This window comes from Aedes albopictus, chromosome 3, assembly GCF_035046485.1.
Source record: "Aedes albopictus strain Foshan chromosome 3, AalbF5, whole genome shotgun sequence".
In the NCBI taxonomy this organism is placed as follows: domain Eukaryota; kingdom Metazoa; phylum Arthropoda; class Insecta; order Diptera; family Culicidae; genus Aedes; species Aedes albopictus.
Window position 1 is genome coordinate 318,584,470 of NC_085138.1, and position 25,084 is coordinate 318,609,553.

General features: G+C 38.0%; 1 protein-coding gene and 1 long non-coding RNA gene across 3 annotated transcripts in view; both read right to left on the minus strand.

Moving 5' to 3' along the window:
• LOC109401167 (neuronal membrane glycoprotein M6-a) overlaps positions 1–25,084 on the minus strand; it is a 39,677-nt gene that overhangs the window by 6,483 nt on the left and 8,110 nt on the right. Inside the window, exon 1 of one of the 2 annotated variants that reach the window (XM_019673647.4) lies at positions 17,315–17,701. The exons of the other annotated variant lie outside the window; for it this stretch is intronic. Coding sequence (XP_019529192.1) covers positions 17,315–17,561 — 247 coding nt within the window. The 5' untranslated portion in view covers positions 17,562–17,701. Of the gene's footprint in view, positions 1–17,314; positions 17,702–25,084 lie in introns of those variants that run through there. 2 annotated transcript variants of the gene reach the window in all.
• LOC134284178 (uncharacterized) lies at positions 665–17,308 on the minus strand. The gene is made up of 2 exons (XR_009995674.1): positions 10,786–17,308; positions 665–10,705 (listed from the first exon to the last, which is right to left on the minus strand). It is a non-coding gene; the product is annotated as an uncharacterized LOC134284178 (long non-coding RNA).

The window sequence follows — 25,084 nt, forward strand, 5'->3', positions numbered from 1 at the left end:
TCAAAATTATTGAAAAATTGAACTTACATGCTGAATATTGGATGAATTAACGTATTCCCAAGAAAGCCAATATATAATTCTAAGCTAACTTTTAAAGTTTAAGCTGAAGAATACTTAAATGTTTGCTTTTGTTCTTGAGCTACATTCATCGCCTAATTATACTGTCATGTTATCAACAGTTATTTTTGTGACTACATATTTTAATGGTGTGGCCCGCCTACTGATTTTGAAATGAATTAGAATATGATAAGTTTCATATTAACAATAAGAAATGTTACCATACATTATTATTTGTATGAGAATGAATATTAACTACACAGCAAAAAAAAATTTTTGAATATTACATCGAAATCGCTGCAACCAGGTCGTTACATCGATTGATTAATATTACACAGCTCGATGTACTCGACGGTTTTCAATGTAAAAAGCAGATTCGATGTAATTTGCGCGATGTAATAAATTAGATGTACACGTATATGATGTTATTGAAGCGATGTAAAATTGAATCGATTTGAAACGCTCTTCAATGGCAGATTAAATTATATTTTCATCCTTTTTCGCTCCTTGCTGAAGAAAACACAAATGATACCTTAATTCCGAACGGAAAAGGATAAAACATAATTTAACCAGCCATTGAAGAGAAGACTAAAAATAATGGATAAACTAAGTTTGCACCAGAATTTATTTATTAACTTATTTTCTTCTGACTTTACATCCCAACTGTCACATAACCTGCACACTATCTTGCGGGTCTATGAGCACTTCATAATCACGAGGCCTTATTTTCTAACTATTTTTAATTTTATGGCTGGTACAGGCATGCAGACGCCCAAAGAGGTCAAAATTATTTATATTACGAAAGGATCTGGAACTGACCATTAGGCGAACTCATGCGTGTTTACCGCATTGGCTATATGTATACGGATCGTCGAGCTTATTAGCTAAATAACGGTTTTCCGACGACGGCAGAGCGAATGCAGCTCAAAGACGTATTGCATTATCATCCTGAAACATACAAAAAAAAGTATAAGTAACTATTAATAGAAAACCTGATAGAAAATTATTATTTTATGCGGACATTCTTGGCGCATTGAACAACAAGTGTCTAAGAAGTTTTTTTTTTCTTTTTTTCAGAGAAGATTTCTTGCCAGAATTACGGCAGAAATTTCCTAGGAATTCCTCCAAGGAGTGAAAGAAATAAATATTCCATAAGAGAAAATTCTCAAGAACGTCCATTTTTCTCTGCGAGCTCCGACTGCAGGAGTGATACATATCAGAATTTTTTTCAAGAGCTCTTCAACGTGGTATTCAAAAACATCTTTCTTTTTGAACTTCATCAGTTCGGGGATAGTCAAGTTATGAGCGTTTTCAAGGAATTTGATCCTAAGATACATCATAGTTTGATTTTCTTTCTTTAAAGACTCCTCGAGGAGCTTTTTTGGATTCCTCTAGTTGTTTCTTTTGGGATTCTTTCATAGTGTTTTTTTTACTGAGGTGCCTTCAGAAGATTCTGCTGGGATTCTTACAGAAGTTTATGTATTCCCAAATCAAGATTTTGGGATTTATAAAATCCAGATTCCAGGATCTTTTCAGGAAATGGATCGCTCCAGGATTTCCTTCCGGAACTCCTTCAGGAATTCCCTCCAGGACTCCTCCAGATATGTCCTCCGGGATTGCTCAAGCATTTCCCTCATGGATTCCTTTGGGAATTTCTGCGGAAATTCTTTTTTCGGATTTATACAAGAATTCTCCATGACTTCATTTCATCCAGGTATTCTTCGCGAATTCCTTCAGAAGTAATTGTGAAATTTCTCAAAGTGTTTCTTCGGCAATCTCTGCAGAAGTTCCTTCGAAATCCCTCCAGGAGTTATTTCGAAATTTCTACCAGGAGTTCTTTCATACTCCAATATTCTTCCATAAATCCAGCAGTTGTTTAGGAATTCCTTCGGGAGTTTCTTCAGATATTCCTTCGTGAGCTCTTTGGGGAATCATCCAGGAGTTCTACAAGAATTCCTTCAGGAGTTCCTTCGAAAATTGCTGCAGAAGTTCGCAATGCGTCCAGGAGTTCCTCCAGGAATTCTTCGATCATTCCTCCTGAAGTTCTTTGGGAACTCCTCTAGAAGTTCTACGAAAATCTTTTAAGGAGTTTGTTCGGAAATATATCCAGGAGTTTTATAGGAAATTCTTATAAGATTTTTTTCAAGAATTCCTTCAAGAGTTCCTTAGGAATTTCTTCAAGTGTTTCTTTGGAAATTCCTCCAGGAGTTCTTTGGGAAACATTCCTCACGAGTTCTAAGGAAATTCATCCAAGAGTTCTTAATGAATCTCACCAGGAATTCTACAAGAATTTCTTCAGTTTTTTTTTCATTTCTTGGGGAGTTCTTTAGCAATTCAGCTAGGAGTTCCATCAGGAGTTCAACGGAAGCTACTTAAGGAATTTTTTGTGAATCGCTCCAGGAGTTGCTTCAGGAATTTCTCTAGGAGTTCTTGGGGAATTCGTCCAGGATTTCTTGGGAAATTCCTCCAGGAATTGTTTCGGCAGTCACCCCATAAACTCCTTTGAAATTCCTTCTAAAATTCCTTCGAAAATTCTGCCAGAGTTCTTCGGAAATTCTTCCAGGAGTTCTTCGGAAATTTCTCCAGAAGTTCTTTGGCAATTTTTCTAGGAGTTCAACGAAAATCTCTTTAGGAGTTTCTTCGGGAATTCCTCGAGGAGTTTCTTAGGAAATTCTTACAGAAATGTCTTCAAAAACTCCTTCAGGAGTTTCTTAGCAATTCTTTCAGAAGTTTCTATGGATATTGCTGTAGAAGTTATTTGGGAAATCCTTCAGGAGTTCTGCGGGAATCTCCTCTGGATTTCTTTCAAGAACCCCTTCAGGAGTTTCTTTGAAAATTTCTCGTGGAGTTCTTTAGCAATTGGCTTCTTTAACTGTGTTGAGATAATTCAATATTCTGAATCTGCATGTCAAACTGAGCCGAAATCCAAATTTTCATGAATTTTGGTGCCCGGGAACCTAGTTAAAAATCAATTTGAAGTTTGAATGGGAGCGATTTGATGAATCATCCCTCGCCGGATTTTGTACTAGGCGGAGCTGTCAAACAGTTGCCCAGCTGTCGAAAGGTGTTTTGAAAAAACCTCTTTGAAATTTATTTTGGGTATCAAAATAAAGTTCTAAAAATCCGAAAAAAAATCATAGTGGCTCAGAAAGAGGTGCTCTATCGTTTAAAAATATTATATCATTAAATTTTTCTCAATTTAAAAACCCAATTCCTCTAGGAGTTCCTTCATGACTTCTATGGAAATTACTCCAGGAGTTCTTCGTGAATCTTTCACGCAGTAGCTTCGTGAGTTCGTCTAGGAATTCTTGAGGAATTTCTCCAAAAGTTCTTCGGGAATTCTTTTAGGAGTTATTTTTCGTGAAATTCCCCTAGAGATTTTCTGGAATTCTTTTAGAAGTTCTAGGGAAATTCCTGCAGAATTATTTCAGGTGTTCCTACATGAACTCTACGGGAATTTCTCCAAGAGTTCCCTCGAGAATTATTCTAGGAGTTCTTTCAGGAATTCTTTATTCGGGGAAACGTTCATATGAGTTCCTTCTGAAAATCCTTCAGGACTTCTACAGGAAATTCCCTAATGATTTCTTCCAGAAGTTCTTCAATGAGTGCCTCGGTAATTCCTTAAAAAAAGTTCCTTTGGGGATTCCCCAAGAAATTCCTTCGTTCCCTAAAAAACTATTGAAGAAATTCCTCTAGAGCTTCTGAAACAATTTTCCAAAGAACTTATGGAGGGATTTCCAAAGAATTGCTGATGGAATTCTTGGTGGATCTCCTGAAACAATTTCCGAAAAAACTCCTAGAGGTATTCTCGAAGCAGCAACTTGATGAATTCCCGAACAAACTCCTGGAGGAATGCCCTAAAGAACATCTGGAGGAATTACTGAAAAAACTTCCGAAGGAATCTTTGGCGGAATTCCCTAACAAATTTCATTCAGGATTTCATTCGAAAACTCCTCCAGGAGTTCCTACGGGAATTCCTACGGAAGTTCCTTCAGGAATTCCTCCAGGATATCCGCCGAGAATTCAGCTAGGAATTCTTTAGAAATTCCTCCAGAAAATCTTTAGAATTTCTTTCAGCAGCTCTAAAGGGATTTCTTAAGGAGTTTTTTGGGGAAATTCCTCTGGGAGTTGCTTTGAACATTCTTTCATAAGTATCTTCGGGAATTACTCAGGATTCTATCAGGGATTCCTTCTGGATTCCTCCAAAAAATCTTTGTAGCCTGGAAACGAAGAAACCATTATAGAACTCTTGGGAGAATGTTCGAAGAAACTCATATGAACATATTCCCGAAGAAACTTCTAAAAAAATCTCAAAAGAACTCCTAGAAAAATTCCACAATGAACACTTGGAGGAATTTTAAAAAATCTTTTGGAGGAATTTTTATAATGACTTCTGAAGGAATTTCCATAGAACCCCTAGGGTAATTCCGGAAAGGCTCCAGGAGAAATTCACGAAAAAACTCCTGGAGAGATTCCCGAAGAGCTCCTGGATGATTTTCCGTAGAACTCCTCAAAAGAATTTTTCAAAGAACTCCAAGAGGAATATCCGAAGAAATTCTCGGAGAAGTTTCTAAAAAACTGCTGGAGAAATTTTCGAAGAAACTTCTAGAACAATTTCCAAAGAACCTTCTGGAGAAATACATGAAAAAGCTCCTAAAACAATTTTCGTGCAACTCCTGGGAGAATTTTCGAAGAATTTCTAGAGGAATTCCCAAAGATTTCCTGGAGGAATTCTCGAAAGAACTCCTGGAGGCATTTCGAAGCAACATCTATACAGAGCAAACTCTACCGAGAGAACTCCTTGAGAAATTTCACAAATGGCTTTCGACGGGATCCCCGAAAAATACTTGAACGAATTCATGAAGAACTCTTGCATAAATCCGAGAAGAAACTCCGGAACGAATTCCCAAAGAAACTGCTGGAAAAATTTCCAAAAGAACTCCTAATCTAATAACTACAGAAACTGCTGGAGTGACTCCGAAGTTACTTTTGGTGAAATTTCCGTAGATTTTCTGGAGGAATTCCGAAGACCTCCTAGACGAATTCCTGAAGTAAATGCCGAAGGATCTCCGGTAGGAACACCTATATGATTTCTCAAAAAAACTCCAGGGGGTAAACCCGTATGAACTCCTGAAGGGATTCCATAAGAAACACTTGAAGGGATCCCTGGAAGAAGTTCTGGAGAAATCCCCGACCGAAGTTCTTGAGGAACTTCCAAAAGAACTCCCGAAGGAAATCCCAAAGGAACTCTTGTGGAATTCCCAAAAGAACTCCTGGAGAAATTCCCGAAAAACTCCTGGAGAAATATCCGAAGAAACTCCTGAAGGAATATGTAGTATCAGAAAAACTCCTAGAGGAATTCTATGAGAAATTCTTGGGAGAATTTGCGAAAAAACTTCTGAGAAGGAATTTTCGTAGAACTCTTGGAGGAATCCCCAAAGAACTTCCGAAGAAATTCCCGTGAACTCCTGGATGAATTCTTAAAGGAACTGGAGGAATTCCGAAGGAATTCCTGGACAGATTCCTCATTGACTTCTGAAGGAATTGCCAAGAAAACAGGATAATTCATGAAGAACCTATGCATAAATTTGAGATGAAACTCCGAGAAAGATTCCCAAAGGAACTGTTGGAAGAAATCCCAAAGGAACCCATGGACAAATATCTGATGGAACCCCTGCAGTAGTTCCCGAAGTAAATTCTCAAAAAAAAAAACTTTTGAAGGAATTTACGCAGACCTCCTGGAAGCATTCACGACGAGCTGTTTGAAGAATTCCCGCTAGGTCTGCTGGAGGTATTTCCGAAAGAACACCTAGAAGAGAACCCGATAGAACTCCTGGAGGAATTAAAAAAAAAAAACTCCTGAATGGAATTTCCTGGAGGAATTCCAGTAGAACTTTTAGAAGAAATCCGGAAGAACTGTAGGAGAAATTATCGAAGTAACTCGTGGAGGCATCCCCAAAAAGACTAGAGGATTTCCCAAAAGAAAATCTAGAGGGAATTCTCGAAGCAACTCCTGGATCCTGGAAAAATTCTCAAAGGTAATCAAAGGCATTTCCGAATGAAGTCATGTAGGTATTCCCAAATGAAATTCTGGAAGAATTCCCAAAAGCAGTTTTGAAGGAATTCACGGAAAAAGTTCTGGAGGAATGTCCAAAGAAAAATCTAGATAAATTTCCGAAGAAATTCTTGGAGCAATTTACGAAAGAACTCGGAGGAATTCCTGGAGGGATTCTCGAATATACTTCTGGAGAGATTCACGAAGAATAGTTGGACAATTTCCGTAAACACTTGAAGGAACTCATTCTTTCGGATGAGTTTTCGAAGAAACTCCTCAAAGAATTCTTGTAAAATTCCTTGAGGAATTCCCGAAAGAACTCCTGTGAGATTCTTGAAAAACCACTTGAAGAATTTCTAAAGAAACTTCCTGACGGAATTCTCAAAAAAGCATAAAGGAATCATCCGGAGAAATTCTTGAATTCTCGAAAAACTCCTGGCACATTTTCAAAGGAACTCCAGGAGGAATTTCAAAGGAACTTCTGCAGGGATTGCCGAAAGAATTTCTGTAGCACTTCTCCAATGACTTTTAAAAAAATACTCCTAAAGGAACTCTCGAAGGATCTCCTGAACGAATTTTCAAGGAACTCCTGGAGGAATTTACGTAGTAGTCCTGAAGGAATTCTTGCCAAATAAATTTCTGGAGGAATTTTCGAAAAATCTTCTGAAGGAATTATTGTATAACTCCTGGATAGATTTCCAAGGAACTCCTGGATGATTTTCCGTAGAACTTCTGGGTGATTTCCCAAAAAAAAAATCAGAAGGATATCCGAAGAAACTCCCAAAGGAATTGCTAAAGAACTAATGAAGGAGTTCTCGAAGAAATTTGTGGAAGAATTTCTGAAGAAACTTCTGGATAAATTCCTGAAGAAACTCCTGAAAGAATATTCGTAAAACTCTTGGAAGAGAAGAATTCTCGAAAGTGGTCCTGGGAGGAATTTCGAAGGAACTTCTGGTGGGATTGCCGAAGGAACTCCTAGAAAAATTTCACAATGACTTCTGAAAGGATTCCCGTTAAGAACCTGGAGAAATGCACGAAGAAAGCTCTGAAGGAATTTTCCAAGAGAAATTTGAAGGGATTCACGAAGAAATTCCAGGAGGGATCTGGAAGAATTCTCAAAGGTATTCAAAGGAACTTCCGAATGAAGTCATGTAGGAATTCCCGAATGAAGTTCTGGAGGAATTACCAAAGGAAGTTTTGGAGGAATTCATAAAGTTCTGGAGAAATGTCAAAATAAAAAAATCTGGAGGAATTCCCAAAGGAACTCCTGGAGCAATTCATGAAAGAACTCGAGAGAAACTCTCGAAGGAATTCCACGAGGAATTCACGAAGTAATTCCTGGAGGGTTCCCGTATGAACTCCTGTAAAACTTTTGAAGGATTCCTGGAGGATTTTTCAAAGGAAGTTCTGTAGTCATTCGCGAAGAAATTCCTGGAGGGATGCTCTAAGAAACTTCTAGAGATTCACGAAGAATTATTGAGGAAACCCCCAAGAACTCCTGGAAGAATTCCCGAAGGAACTCCTGGAGTGATTCACGAAGGACTATTGGAGCAATGTCAGTAGAACACTAGAATTCTCTAAGCACTTCTAGAGGAATTCCCAAACATTTCCTGAAGGAATTCTCGGAGGTAATCCTGGAAGGATTCCTAAGGAACTTCTGGTGGGATTGCCGAAGGAACTCCTAGAGAAATTTTACAATGACTTCTGAAGAAATTTCCGAAAAATACCGGGAGGAATCCATGAAGAAAGTTCTGAAGGTATTTTCTAAGGAAAATCTGGAAGAATTCCCGGAAATTCCGGGAGGGATCCCCGAAAGAAACTTCTGGAAGAATTCTCATAGGAAATTAAAGGAATTTCCGAATGGAGCCATGTAGGTTCCCGTAGGAACTCCTGTAGAAACTATCGAAGGATCTCCTAAAGGAACTTCCAAAGTAACTCCTGGAGTGATTCACGAAGCACTGTTGGAGCAATTTCCGTAGAACACTTGAAGGAACTCCTCCCGGAGGAATTTTCGAAAAACTCCTGAAGGGCTTCTTGTTAAACTTCTGGAGGAAATTCCGAAAGAACTTCTGTGAGGTTCTCGAAAAACCCCTTGAAGAATTTCCAAAGAAACTCCTGACGGAATTCCCAAAAAAAGCTGCTGGATGGATTTTTGTAGAACTCCTAGAGGAATCATCCGGAGAAATTCTTGAATTCTCGAAAAACTCCTGGGGAAATTTTCAAAGGAACTTCAGCAGGTGTTTCAAACGAACTTCTGCTGGGATTACCGAAAGAATTTTGTAGCATTTCTCCAATGACTTCTGAAAAGAAAAACTCCTGAAGGAATTCCCGAAGGATCTCCTGAACGAATTTCTGATAGAACTCCTGGAGGAATTCCCAAAAGAACTCTTGTAGCAGTTCCTTAAGAAACTCTCTTAAGAATTTTCGCATCCAATTCAACATCATATACGACTTGGGAAGGAACTCTTAGGAAAATTGCCGAATACATTTCTTGAGGAATTTTCGAAAAAAACTTCTGAATTCTTGCATAACTCCTGGGTAGATTTCCTAGGAACTCCTGGGTGATTTTCCGTAGAACCAAAGAAATATCTAAAGAACTAATGGAGGAATTTTCGAAGTAATTTTTTAAAGAATTTCTAAAGAAACTTCTGGAGGAATTCCTGAAGAAAGGAATTCTCGAGGAACTTCTAGAGTAATCTCCATTTCTTGGAGGAATTCTCGAATGTGATCCTGGAGGGATTTTGAAGAAAATCCTGAGAGAATTGCCGAAGAAACTCCTACAAGAATTTCCGAAAATACTTCTGAAGCAATTTCCAAAGAAACTCCCAAATAAATTTTCTTCGAACTGCTGGAGGAACTGCTGCAGAACTTCTGAAAGATATTCCGAAGAACTCTTGGAGAAATTATAGAAGGAACTTCTGGAAGAATTCACGAAGGAGCATCTGAAGCAGTTCTCGTAAAAATTCGTCCAGGAATTCCCGAAGCAACTCCTCGAGGATTTCCCAAAGGAACCCCATGAGGTATTCCGGAATGAACTCCTGGAGGGATTCCCCAAGTAACTCCTGGAGGGATCTCAGAAAAACTGCTGGAGGGATCTCTGAAGGGAGTTCTGGAAGAATTCCCAAAGCAACTCATGGTGGAATTCCCAAAGGAACTCTCATAGGAATTCCCGAAGAACTCCTGAAGAAATGTTCAAAGAAATTCCTGAAGGAATTTCCTAAAAACTCTTAGAGGAATTCTCGAAAAACTTGCTGGAAGAATTTCCAGAGCAACTCCTGATGGAATTTTCGTAGAACTCCCGTAGATCAATCCCCAAAGAACTTCTGCAGAAATTCACATAGAACTCCTGAAAGAATTCTCGAAGGAACTCCTGGAGGAATACCCAAAGGAAATTCTGGAGTTATTGTCGATAGAACTTCTGGAGGGATTCACGAAAAACTCTTAGAGGGATTCCGGAAGGAACTACCAAAAAAACTCCTGAAGCATTTCCCGAAGAAACTCTTGAAAGCATTCCCGAATCAACGAAGTAGGAAACTACTGGAGGAATTCTCCAAGAAGCTTCTGAATAAATTCTCAAATAAACTGCTGGAAGAATATTCGAAGAACTACTGGTGCAATTACCGTAGAAAAACTCTTGGGAAAACCTGGAGGAATGCCCTAAAACTCCTGAAGGAATTCCAAGAGCTTTTGGAGGAATTTCTGAAGGAACTCCTGGAGAAATTTCTGAAGAACTTCTGGTGGAACTGAAAGAGCTTTTGCTTTCCACACAATCTATTATAATTCATGAAATAGCAGGCGAAGAACGATCCTAACCATGAGAATTCTTTAAAGAACCCTTTTAAGTTAAAGAGACTGGGAAGTTCCAGTGGAAACGCAGTGAGTACTTGCGTGCTTCGTAGTCATAAAAAGATGCGAAAACTCTAACGAATACATAATAATCGTAATAATTAAATAGCAGAAGAAAAATAAAACATGTTTATACGATTTTTACCCCTCCTCGCAATAATACCTGTTTTGCCATCGGTGTCAAAATCTACTCTCCGCTGAATCGATGTATATCCGGCATTAGGGGTTACTATTCAGCGCAGAAAATCTGCCCACCTCCGTCAGATTGGGGATGGGATTCTCGAAGAAACGGCTGTGATGGTTACTACCGAAAAGCAGCATATGCGACATCGAAGATCCGTCAGAGAATCCCGTCCAGATGTAGCAGTTTCTATAATAAGTTTGCAGTTATAGACGAATAATCCGGTTAGAAAAGATGCTCCTGTCCTGGAATCTCAGTTGCAGCAGATTGCAAAACCTACAGATCACTTTTCTAGCTGAGATTATCTTGCCATCTTTCGTTCAAATTCAGTTCAAATGCCTATTGGGGGATACTTCCTCTCATCCGCTTCTCTTCCAGTGATCAGTGACAAGGCTCGAACCGACCTGCCGCAGGCAACTTCGATGTTACAACCGGCGGTATCTCCGCCGGGAATCAGGTTCTCCGGCTTTCCATGCTATTTAGCTACACACAGCGATGCGACACAATGTTGAAGATGAATCATTCGAGTCCACATAATCGAATATTTCGGGCAGCAGTAGACACACCTGTTAAATAATAACATAATTTTGTTATTTATGTAAGTTTAAAACATCTTTCAACAGAACTTTGAACTAGAAAAGCTTACCAAAGATTAGCAAAACTTCGACTCGGCCGGTTGACTGCCATTTTGAGCGAGCTATATCAAAACAAGACTGGAAGTGTTGCTAGACTTAATTTTGTACCAAAACAATTTTGATATGACATCGTTTCGTGTAATTTTAAACACAATCAGCGCAACCAATTGGTTGCAGCTGTTTGTGTGTAATATTCACACCCTCTTGATGCGAATATTACACAGATTCAGTGTAAAGGAGATTGGTTGATCTGTTTCTGTGTAATATAAAGACCGATGTGATATAGCATCAAACTTGTGTAATTTTGTATATGGAAATCACGCTTACATCTGAGAATCGGTGCGTCGGCATCAATTACATCGATGCATATTACATTATTTTTTTCTGTGTACTCTGTATATGTACGTATATACAGGGTGTTAGGTTCGTGAGTGCAAACATTTGAAAGGGTGATAGAGGACCATAAATGGTGAAAGAATTGTTGTACGCATATGGTCAAATCTCAACCGTTACGTAGTTATTGAACTTTCCATGTTTTTGATTACTATAGCCTTAACTGGCTATAACTTTAAAATAGCATCACTGGTTTGTACTTGACTCGAGTCAAGTACAAAAACACTGAAGACGACCTTACAGTTGAGATCGAAATACGTAAAGGATGCAAATTCTTAGTGGAATTCAAAGGAACAGTACTTAACACGATTATCTTTTGTTTACAGATATTCCCCTAACAAGCCCAGGTACATCATCATCATCGGATTTGTTAAAGAATGTTTAGCATGACCCGATATTTCGATAAATATATATCAAAATCCGGGCAAAAAATCAAAATAAAATTTGTATCAGCCTTATCTTAGTATTTGAATCCCAGAGTCAAGCAAAACTCCGCTACATAGATACTCACATTTCTTATCCAAGGTGTACGGCGGATTTTTATTTCAAAATCGATAGATTTCGACCTTTTTACAGCTTATTACTGCAGGAGTAGCTTCTTATGAAATTTGACTAATTTCTGCCAGTTGTGAGAAGACAACTTTATCATTGCATCTCAAGTAACAATGAAGGTTTATTCATGTTTTATTCTGGTTTTATACGAGCATGTGAAAAAGCTAGATGTTCTAAATCAGTTTTATGTGCTAGTTTTTTACTTTGCACTTTTGGCGTTCCATAAAACTATCATATAACGTCTGCTATAAACATCTTCAGTTGAAGACTTGCAAGCAAGGATGGGATCATTCATTTGCAATCATTTACATTCACTTGCTGTTAACTCGCTTCAGTAACATCGCAGCAAAAATCAATGTATGGAACACTTTTTCATTTTTGTTTTACCTGAAACTTTGTAGAAGAATATATTAGCGTAGAATCAATAGTTAAGTCAACAGAAGGCAGCAAATGCAACTCTCCACGGCGTGAATGTAATTTACATTTACCGCGTGGAGAGTTGCCTTCACAGCTCGCTCACGACTTTGGTATGCGTGTGCGACCCCAATGTTATTCGGCAAACTTTCAGATAAAACTACAAGGTTTAATTCATCCATACATTGTTTTTCGATAGCATGCTTCTGAACTGAGATAATAGCAAGTGAATGTAACTCTTTGCAAATGAATGGTCCCATCTCTGCTTGCAAGTAGTCATGAATTGGTTTTATCACTTATTATATACCATTTCAATAAAACTTGCATTTGCGGTTGTTGTCGGAGATCTTTTTTTGTAAACAAATACACACAACTGTGAGGCAATGCATAAAACCAACAAAAGATTTCGTGGTCGTAACATAGACCAAAAAATGCTGTGATAAAACCGCTAGTTCTATCATGAGCTCAGTTATGACCACCTCAGGAGGGTTAGCCCTATTGGAGGAAACATCAAGAACACAGAGTTTTATCAGAAAAATATGTCGCCTAGTAGGGATAATTTATGTAAATACAGAAAAATCATTACTCAATATTATGATTTCACGTACAGCTTGAGATCAAACTTAACGATTCAATACGTTTCCGTCATGCTTATTTTCAGGAAAATTACATAATGTCTTTGAAACTCCGCTATGTTGAAACCCCGTTTTATGCACTCAATTCAACCGAGTAAATTAAATCCCAAGTAAAAATTTTAATTTTATCGAAGTTTTTTAGCAATTCAAAAACTTTAAACATAAAACCATTGATGCCAACTTCAAAGTGCTCTCGAGTTCTTATATACCTCCATAAGCTTTATTATAGCATGATCAATTCATGAAATATTTATAGTTGTTTTTATCAAGAGAAAACAATCTCCGTTCGTATGCGGGTTTTAAGTTTTCTTCAAGTTTATTTTGAAAATCGCGCATAAAACAACTTGATTCACTAAGGCATTTAATATTATAATAAGTTTTAGGACGTTTTTGAAGTTATTTTCAACACATAACATCAACAAACTTTATTAAAAAATTATGCTTCGTTTATTCAAGTACAATTCGTCTGAGTTATTCTCCTTTAAAAACTTCTTTAAGCTTTCAATTCTTGAGCTAGAGCCACTACTCTGGAACAAAAAACTAAGAGGGATGATAAAATAACGAACTATCTTATTAACTCAAATATTAAATTATGCAACAAATTGACTGTAAACAGCTTATGCAAATATAAACACTCAAACATTGTTGCTCACTGTTAATTTAGCCGTTTTGGTGCTTAAAAGTAATCATATCGACGAAATTTTCATTTTGTAGCCAATCAAGAATGCGAGTAGCTTGCTGCTGCCGTCCAACCTTCATCCAGTTTCTCACACAGGTCACAGAAACTTGAATCGAAAATGAAATGGGTACTTATTGTGACTCTTCTCATGCTCATGCTAAATAGTGTAATTTTAGTAAGTTGCACTTAATTATTTAATGCAAAAATGCACAAAATCATAATAGAATAGCAGAATGTACGCGAAATGTACAGAAACAGCTTTCTAGCTCCAAAAAGGTAAACACACAATTTTTAAAGACTGTTACTCTTGAATAAAACGAATAAGTTTCATTTAAGACGAACAAATCTGCCTTAAGGACAGACTTGTTAGAATCCCAAAATGGCCTTCTTAATGGCCGACTTTGGCACCTACTCACGATTTCGAGAGCACAAATCTCTCCGTAAACAAAACCAGCGCACCTGATCTTCTTATTTTAAGCTTATTACAAGTGAGCAAGAACAGAATAATTAAATGCACTGTTGTTTAAAACTTGCTTCTTGAGATTTGTGCGTCTGAATTTCTGATGCACTGTTGATGCGGGATTTCAAGACGTTTGTCCTTAAAATCATCACTAGTAAAAACAATCTTCAATAAGTGCTGTAGATTTCATGCAATGCAACTTGGTTCCATCATTGTTTTGAGGTGGTTTGGTTTAAAGGTAATAACAATAGATGGCGGCCGCATGAGTTTTGTTCGCTTGTAACGGCAACCATGTTTAGAAAGAATTGAAAAAGTGGCGTAGCCTTTTGTTTTTATGGGAAATTTATGTCTTCGTATATTAATGATTGATATTATTTTTAAGGCGCTTTGTTATTTTCATATGTTTTTGGTGGCATATCAACGAAAAAGTGGATCTGTCAGGCAATTTAAATGCTTTAGCCGTTTTAATTTGATGAAAATTAATTCGCAGTTCAATTAACATTTCATAGTGCTTATGTATAAGATTTTATTTATTATGCACTATTAGCACTATTATCATGCCTCAAGCTATTCTTGTTAAAGTTTTTTGAAGTTCTTATAATAAAAAATCAGTGCAAGCACATAAATACAACTAGTTTCAAAGCAGTCTTCAAAAGCAGCTTTGGAGACCTCCTGAAGAGTGGGCCAGATTAGTCTTATGAATATTTTATGCCTATTTTATCTCGGATTTGCAGAACAAAGAGCTTTATTGCTATGTTTTATTATTCTATCTTAGAAATTACTTCAGGATTGCCACAAAAGTATATTTGTTACTTGGGAAGTTTTCAACTGAAGATGTTTATAGCAGAAGTTATATGATAGTTTTATGGAACGCCAAAAGTGCAAAGTAAAAAACTACCACATAAAACTGATTTAGAACAACTAGCTTTTTCACATGCTCGTATAAAACCAGGATAAAACATGAATAAACCTTCAAGGCATGCTTATTGTTACTAGGGATATTCACGTTAGGCTCTTGTAAATCACTTTTTATCTCAGAAAACAAATAAAATCATGCTATTAAAATGAGTTTCGTGCCAAAATATATGTATTGAGCAAGATATTCGACTTCAAACATCAAAGTGATCCGTAACTGTGTGTGATCGATAACTGTGTATGGACGTATTTTTTGATTCAGTTTTAGTGTATGGATCTTTTGTTTCTAAGACCCTGATCTATTATTCTATGGGTGAGCTAGTTAAATCTTCGACATTTTTTTTTTCTATTTGGGACATCATATTTAACCCTTTATAAGGCCGAGAAAACCAGGCACGGAATCTACTCGTTCTACATTGGAATATAAAGTACATGTGATGTAATGAACAAAAACGATTTTATTTTCAAAAAATTAAATGGTCGATTTTGTATGAAAAAAATGGTCTAAATTTCAACTTTTTGTCAACAAAGTTTAAAATGTTGTTATTTTGTGATGCGTTTATCAATCATGCTGATTTTTTTATAAGTTATTGCCCCAATATTCATGAGCTACATGTGTGGATTTGAACTCGATTGGTCAATAATTTATGGTCAATAATATGGCAATTTTAGTACATGCCCATTTATAATAGTACATTTTTTCAAAAGTCTGAGTTCCTAAAACTAATGAAGCAATCAAGTTGAAATATTGTCCACAAGTATAAGGAACATGGGCCTTTCATTCCCCATAATTTGATTTTCAATTCGCTCACCACAACAGAAGTTCGAGCAAAAAAACCTTTATACACCCAAAAATGGCAGTTTTTGGACAGAAATTTTGTTCTAAAAAAGCCCATTCATATTTGTTATGGCTAAAAAAAAATCATGAGTGTTCACAAAGGCCTAATGTATCCATCAGTTAAAACAGAAGTTGTAAAAATTTTCTAAACGAACAGAAAAAAATATGTCTATTAGGTGGCAATATAGTTGCCACTGCCTTATAAAGGGTTAACCTCTGTTTCAAGAAGAAACATTTGAAATTCAAGAATTTCGTCAAATAGCGCTATTTACATACTGTCAAAAAGAAGTGCAATGTTTCACTGTGATAGATTTTCACTCAACAGTAACTGTTGATCCGAAACGCTATGGGCTACGATTCCAAACTCAATGTGATGTTTCAAACTACTTTGGACAATACGAAATTGATCATGAACACAGATGATTTGAGTTGTTTACACCTTTGTGATGATTGGTATGGGATCAATTATACATCCATACCTCTTAACACGATGGCTAAGACTGAATGAGGAAAAACTCTCACTGACCATGTTATGAAACGCATGAGAAGAGAAGATGGACATGGACAACAATTAATTACAGATATGTATGTATACATGTGTCTACATAGAGAGATGAATGTAATTCAAGTATTGCATCGATTGCACCGCTGCAAAGCATGTGAACATTAGAGTGGGTCATCGTTTATATGGAAAAATGAAAAATTCAATGGTATCCTATCAGATCAACGCTTTTTTGATCCCATTTCAGGATCCAAATAAGTGTGCAAAATTTGGGCACGATCGATTATGTCTACGTTTTGCGCATCGCGTTTGAAGTTTGTATGGGGTTTTACATGGGAAAACACACTTTTTTGCATTTTCCTCATAACAAGCTCGAATTTTCATAAAACCGTGTAACCGATAAAGTGAAAACATAGCCTAGGGTGTCCTGAACAACTTTGTCGAAGACCGCGAAGTGATCTGATGCTTATGAAAAAAGTTATAGCGTTGGCATTGCTTGGCGAAACAGCATGATTTTGTTGCTATTATTATTCCTTTACATGTTAAAACATAAACACATGCATGCGATTCGTTGGTTATAACTATTTTCTCAAGCATCGGATAGCTTTGCGATCTTCAACAAAGTTTTTCAGAACATTCTAGGCTATCATTTTACAGTATCGGTTAAAAAGTTTCAGACAAACTTTTTCAACTTATGACAAAAATGCAAAAAAGTATGTTTTCCCATACAAAATCCCATACAAATTTCAATTGCAATGCGCAAAGTGTAGACGCAACCAATCGTGCTCAAATTTTGCACAGATACTCAGGACCCAGAACGGAACCAAAAAAGCTTTGATCTGAGAAAACGTTTCCGATGACCCACACTAGTGAACATGTGCTCATCCAGTGCAATCCCGGGATCATAATACACTGTGGACTGGATGATGGTGTGCGAAAAAAAAGCATTTAAATAAAATGCACTCTGTTGGTGCATTCTCCAAAATGACAAATATGTGCGATCGATATTTTGAAACCTGCGGGCGCTTTCTCGGAAATAGCGTGACTAATGCATTAGGCCTCAAAACGTATAACACAAACAACACAGATGTACAGTTAGCTACGCTTCGTATTTTTTTTTCTGTTATCTACGGGCCAAACATGAATGCAAACCTTTCGACCGCCGTCCGTGTATGGTGTTATCTGAGTACCGATCCACTGATAAGTTCGACCGATTGGTAAGGCTCCGTCTGCTTAAGGCCCTCTGCTGTGGTTGAGGCGCTTGGCCAATGTCATTTCCGTTGTTCGCGTTGTTCAGGGTATTGTAGGCCCGGGTTAGGGTCCCATCGTCGTCAAAGTTGGTCTCCAGCAGAAAGTCGTCCCGAATCTGCTGGGAAGGCACTCGATTTCGCGATCCCATCGTTACGATGTCGTAGTAGAACCGATTACTACCACCCGAAGCACCAGTACTAGCAGCAGCAGCAGCAGCGCCAGATGCAGCCTGTTGCTTCCTCGATAAGTGTTCACTCACTGTTCGCACTATGTTCGTCGTCGTGTCGTTTGGGAGTTGGTTTCATTCAACAGATACGATACGGGTTATGATTGGAACGCTCTAAATGTGAGCCTTTGGTGATGATATATTTTTTTAGAAACTTCGTCAAATTCAAATGTCTATCGATGTCATGCCGATACTACTGGTAAATGCATCATAAAGACAATATTCACTATGATTATAAAACCAACAAAAGTTTTTTTTTTTTTGAAATGGAAACATTCTTGACTTTTCTGGGTATAGATGTTATTGTTATCATTCCTACCACACAATACATGACTGCAAAATGGTCAATTGAGAATTGGTTCTTCGAAAAAGGACTGATAGAACCACTTACAGGGGATGGCCAAAATGTTTGGGATAGGCAACTTTTTTTTCTCTCACAAAAAAGTTTAACATGCTATAACTTTTCAAAGAGCGCATCAAAAAATCTCAAATTTTGACTGATTGTCAACCTACTATATGTGCATCATTGGTACAAATTTGGGCTCGATTGATTGATATTCCGCAAAGTTAGAACCGTTCGGGTAAAACACTATTTTTTAGACAACTCATTTTTGAGCTGTCATATCTCGGAAACCAGTGAACGGAATAGAATGAAATTTTGAACGTACACTAACAATATGTAAATGCTTCACAAACTATTAAAACATTGTTACTTTTCAAACGTTGAAAAAAGTTATCATGAACTGACACTTTTTGGATTTTTCTCGAAAATATGTAATTTTTTTACATCAATGTCAATGAATTTTCATGTTGATATCCAAAGATTTTCCACTTCTGTTCTCAAATAATCTCTAATCAGATATATTAGAGCCTATTTAGTTTGAAGGAAGAACACATTTAATAATTTTTGTGTGGTATTGTAAATTAGACTTTTTTCCTCTATATGGGTAAAAATTTCAACCCGGTATAACTTAATTCGCCGTGAAAAAATATTACATTTTATAACGTCGTATTAAGTATCAATATATTGTTGATAAACGTTAAAAAATTCATTCAATTTGGTTCACTGGTTTCCGAGATATGACAGTTCAGAAACTAGTTGTCTAAAAAATAGTGTTTTACCCGAACGCCTCGAACTTCGCGAAAAAATAATCAATCGAGCCTAAATTTGTACCAATGATGCACATATAATAGGGTGATAAACAGTCAAAATTTGAGATTTTTTGATGCACTCTATGAAAAGTTACATCATGTTGATTTTTTTTTGTGGGAGAAAAAAAGTTGCCTATCCCAAACATTTTGGCCATCCCCTGTAATTCTAAAAATGTGGCCGACAGGGTGTCCGGATACACAACACCCATTTAAAGCACGGTGTAGAAACAAGCAAAAAGTTTGCCATGACGGTTAATGTCTGGAGAACATCCCCAAATGCGGTAGTATAGTTCATCCGATCATATTGGGATCAATCGAGGAAAACCGCAATACATAATATATCATATACCATTATTTGAAAAATATAAAACGAGCTCACCAATGAGTATCTATCTTGATATCTATCCTTGTGTCGAATGTTCTTAGGTGGCCGAATCCAGAAGAATACTAATCACGTTATCAGAAAACCCACCAAATACGCTATACATGTTCGCTAATGTGTTCAACTTTGGAGCGTACCAGCCATCTCCAGTGTCGCGTTTTTATTCAAGTTCGTCATCGTCGTCGTTGTCGTGGTCACCTACAAGATACAGTTCGTGCACGTGAGACAGTGGTTTTCGTGTGATTAATACCACTCGCTGCATCCAATCCACCATACTCAGGTAGATGGATCGACATAGTATCTATGAATGCTTAACGGACGAACGGAAGTAATAATGAACAACCACAGAGTAGCACGAGAAAGCGTATCATAATAGGTATCATCCTACGATCAACGCGTGCGAGCTACGTACTAACGTGGGATGTTGCGCTAAGCGTAGGCATCGCAGTGCCCAGGAGGCCTAAGTTTTAACCTAGATTCGGAGATTTATAATTATTTTCACTGTCTCTTTTGGGATTTCTTTTGTTTTTGTGTGCGGTTGGTATGCATCTTGGTGGGATGAGACAGTCGACAGTGTTTTGCTTTTCGTGCAAAGGTACCCGAGTAGGAGAAAATAGCTGTGCAATACCAAATTCAGGTATTCAAAATTCAATATCTACAACCTAAATAAGGTATTGAAGAGCCCTGTATAAGAGGTAAAATACCTAAAATAATAACTTGGAAGCTTCTCACGAATGTCGGGTGAATAATAACTCCAGGTCTTGCAATACCTGAATAATAATCGACGAATTTACCATACAAATAGGGGCCTGTCCATAAACTACGTAGACCCGAAGGGGGGAAGGGGGGGTTCTGGCCAAAGTCTGCGGTCCATACAGATTTAGACAATTTTGTATGGACGAAAGTCTATGGTGGGGGAGGAGGGGAGGGGGCTCTGAGATGACCAAAATTAAGTATATACGTAGTGTATGAGCAGCGCCTAGTGATATTTCAATTATTGAATACAGTTATGTTCCGATTTTATCACGCCCTCCGCGCGTCAGTCCTTCATTTTTCATTAATTTACTGTTACATTTGAAAGCAAGTGTTTCCTCTTTTCTTCAAGATGAATGCTGAAGGTGCGTTTTGCAACTTTAAAAATATTGGAACTGAGAATAGGTTTTGAGGAATATTTAAAAGCATTTTTGAAAAGGGGCGTGATAAAATCGGAACAATACTGTAATATCTCAAGCCGTCCTTAATACCTAACCAATAACTAAGTGAAGTATTTTCGGTCGGTGACGCAATACCTGCACAATAACAAAATAAGCTATTTACAATATCTCGATTACTTGTTTTGGTATGATACCTGACTTTGGTATGGTGTAGTAATGTGGCAGTTACTCGTTCCTACTTGGGTATGCTGCCAGTAGACGCGTATATGACTCATGTGATATTTGCGCAATTTTTAGATCTAAAACAGTTTTTTAGATAGGCAAATAATTGTGTAAATAGGCGAAACTGTGTAACGCCGAATTCTCAGACTTGAATAAGCGTACACTCAGCCAAATAACCCTAAGATTTACATAACGTCCAACTTATGAAACGGCCTGTATACAATTCATAATGATTCAAATGAATTTCGTAAGGTCGCTCTATGACGTAGAATTGTCTGACACAGCTTGGCTTTTATTTATATTTAGCGACATGGTATTCCCAAGCGTCGGTAGTCGTGTGGATAAAACACGGGCTCGGTGATTCCGACGTTCATGGAACGAATCCAGTCTGCATCATTTTAAGATTTTTTTGTTCATTTCATAAGTGTATGTTATGAAATTTGTCATAGCAAGCACGATCTATTTTCATAAGGTTTTCCTCTGGCATCCATAACTTTTAGTTATAGCAAAAATTCATAAGGTATTTCGATAAATTTCATTAGTTTTTTTCGCTGAGTGTAGTAAGTGAGCATATTTTGCAAGATATTTTGGCCGATTTTTGACATCATGTCCCCTTTTATCATATTTAGTTTTCATGTTTGTGGGGTGTCATTGGGGTAAATATTTTACCTGTTGACTTTGTGAATAAATGAATAATTTCCCATACCTAATACACGTTTCGTAGCAAAATTAGGAACACCCTCTCTTCCCCTAAGTTAATACGTCATTTATGGATGCTCCATAATTAATCAGTGAAAATTAAAAGACGCATAAAACTGAACCGATCAAACAACATCGATCGGACAACAAACGGAATCGCAAATCGACCACGTTCTGATTGATTGACGGCACTTTTCCGACATTATCGACGTCAGCACCTACCGTGGCGCTAATATCGACTCTGATCACTACCTGGTGATGGTTAAACTGCGCCCAAAACTCTCCGTTATTAACAATGTACTATACCGGCGGCCGCCCCGGTACGATCTAGAGCGACTGAAGCAACCGGATGTCGCCACCGCATACGCGCAGAATCTCGAGGCAGCGTTGCCGGACGAGGATGTGCTCGATGTGGCCCCTCTAGAGGACTGCTGGAGTACAGTCAAAGCAGCCATCAACAACGCAGCCGAGAGCACTAAAAGCGCTGCCTGGAAGAAGCGGAGTGCGAGGAAAAGGAACTGCTGTGCCGTTAACAAGAAATACGTAAGTTCTACCAGAAGCTAAACGCATCCCGCAAAGGCTACGTGCCGCAAGCTGAAATCTGCAGGGATAAGGACGGGAGCCTCCTGATGGACAAACGTGAGGTGATTGAAAGGTGGAAGCAGCACTTCAACGAACATCTGAATGGTGCAAAGAGAATGTAGGCACGGGAGATCAAGGCAGAGGAGGAAATGGCTATGTTGGTGCATCAGAGGACAGTAACGAAACAACTCCCACGCTGACGAAAGTTAAATATGCCATCCACCAGCTCAAAAACAACAAAGCGGCTGGATAGGACGGTATCGCAGCAGAACTCATCAAGATGGGCCCGGAAAAGTTGGCCACCTGTTTGCATCAGTTAGTAGTGAAGATCTGGGAAACCGAACAGCTACCGGAGGAGTGGAAGGAAGGGCAATTTGTCCCATCCACAAGAAAGGCGACAAGTTGTGTGACCTTTCGAGCGATCACCATTTTGAATGCCGCCTACAAAGTGCTATCCCAGATCATCTTCCGTCGTCTTTCATCTAAAGTTAATGAGTTCGTGGGAAGTAATCAAGCCAGTTTCATCGACGGCCGGTCGACAACGGACCAGATCTTCATCGTACAGCAAATCCTCCAGAAATGCCGTGAATACCAGGTCCCAACCAGGTCCCGACTTCAAGGCGGCATACGCAGTATGGACCTCGCAGGTCCATGGAGAATCATGGACGAAAACGGCTTTCTTGGGAAGCTGACTAGACTGATTGAAACAACTTTGGACGATGTGCAAAACTGCGTAAGGGTTTCGGGTGAACTATTCAGTTCATTCGAATCTCGCCGGGGACTGCGACAAGGTGACGGACTCTCAGGCCTACTCTTCAACATCGCAGCTTCTGAAATGAACTGTAGAGGTGATTGAAGTTAGATATGTCGGAATTACATTTTCAGCACTTGATAAACTAGTGATATCGTCTAGTCTTTGTTTTGTTGCAGCATTGGCCTATATCTGTCCAGAATTGGCGAAAATTGAGAAAAAATAGTAGTTATACGGAAGAGCAATGCACGTTATACCGAAATGTATTTTTCGTGGAAATTCATGTTTCTCACTATTGGTTTTGTGAAATTCACCGAAACCATTTTATGTGGTTAATTCCACGTTGAATACATACATATTTAATAGCATACAAATATTGAATTTGTTTCTGCTTTGATGTAACGTACAGACAATTTGTGTGTACGTTATATCGAAGAGTTCCTGTATTCAGTGCCGGATTTACAAATGTGGGGTCACAGTTTTGTTGGGGCCTCCTTTTCTGGATCATATATTGTTGCTTCTGCTTCAATAGAATAAAAAACAAAGTCAAGAACAATGTTTAAATAATTTTTAAAACATACTTACCAAAAATCGATTGAGGGTCTCAGCTAAATTTTGCTGAATTTTGCCGAGCTGAAGGTTTCAGTAAACATTTAGCTGAAATTCAGCAAAATTTTGCTGTCAGTAAACTCTGCTGATCACCAGTAACGTTTTGCTGAAATTCAGCAAACTTTGCCGAAAGTTCAGCAAAAAATTTTGCGCACAACAGCAGACTACTGGAGAACATCAAACCATCAAGTGGTAAGGGACCGTACACAAATTACGTCACGCTTTTAGAGGGGAGGGGGAGTTTTGCAGAACCAACAAACAAAATATACAAATATACAATATACAATACAACAAGTGTGACATAGGGGGGAGAGGGGGGGTTGAAAAAGGTCGATTTTTGCATGACATAATTTGTGTATCACCCCTAACTACTGCAAACTAGCAGCAAACGGAGGATGTATGAAGATTACTGCGACGGGCTCATCTGTAGTGCAACCTTCCTGCAACGGCGATGAGATTTCTGTCAATGATGTGCAGTTACTATACTGCCGTGAATCGCATATCAGTCCCATCTTTGCTGGATTTCCTATGCAAATGGGACAGATATGCGATTCACGGCAGTATACCGGATCGGATCTGTCTACGAATATACCGTCATCTTCAACAACAATGGATGGAAGGTGATTGACCAGGACGGCGAAGTGATCGCTACTGGAGGCCATCGAAACGATCTCTTCAAACTCGGCAGCAAAGTAAATCAACCACTCTAGCATGTTCATCAGATGGAAACTTGGAGGACTGGCACCACCGGATGGAACACCTAAACGACAACGGTGAGTGCACCCTGGCCAATGGACTAGTCACTAGTGTCAGGTGTCAACATTGTTGGAGGCAGCATGGTTGAGGCTGATTGCAAGGTATGTCCAATGGCAGGGTTGCCAGTGAATTTCAGATTTTGATTTCCCGGTTTTTTTTTTCCGAAATTTTCAATTTTTTCCCGGTTTTACTTGTTTGTTTACTTGTGTTAAATAAAATAATCCCTATCGGTTCAGGAGCTGTTCCAGGATAAATTTCAGAACTAACATATGTTTGAATTTTTAATTAAACTCCTGGGTGAACTTCAAGAGATTCTTTTGGATAAAATTCAGAAATAATCTCTTAAGATTATGACATTTTTTTTGCAATGCCAATGAAACATAGGTTTCTGTAAAAACTGTACATGTACATTTTTGCAACTGTAAAGTACTTTCACATTTCTTCTCATTTTTAGTTTGAACGTCAAAACATCATTTCCACTAGAATTGATACAGTATGCCTGATACTTGTGTTAAAATTTTGAAGATGTTTCATATCAACTTAATATAAACAACATGTTCAGATTCAGCCATTTTTGGCACACAGGCTTCTCTGAAAAATATTCAAACTTTTGATGGAAAGCAATTATATTACAGAAATTCTTGCATGAATCGCCCAAGAAACCGTTTTTCTTCGCAGTACGCAGTTGCGAAGGAATGACAATTCAAATGGCTGTCACTGTGGAATTTTTATTCCAGGAATTGGTCTAAAACTTTCTTGAGCGATTCCTTTTGAACACGAAACTGGCCTTATTGCTGAATTCCTTTGAGCAATCGTTAATTCCTTTTAACAATTTTACATTTGTTTTTTTTTTTTCAGGAGCCTATAGGCTTTATTGTTTTGTGTTCGTCTCTCATGTTCCATATAATAACATGATTTATTTTAGCAACTTTTGCCAAAAAAACTGCTTAGAATTACGTTTGGCCAAGTAAAAATACTGATTCTAGGTTTCAGTTTAGTTGTACATAACTGTTGTTAAAATTTAGCCAACGACAACGTCCTATTTACTCCATTTAGTCTGTCTTTCATTAATTCCTTGTTGCTGTTGTTAAAATACATTTCCCACCATTTCAATTTGATGTAGCAAGTGAAAAGAAAC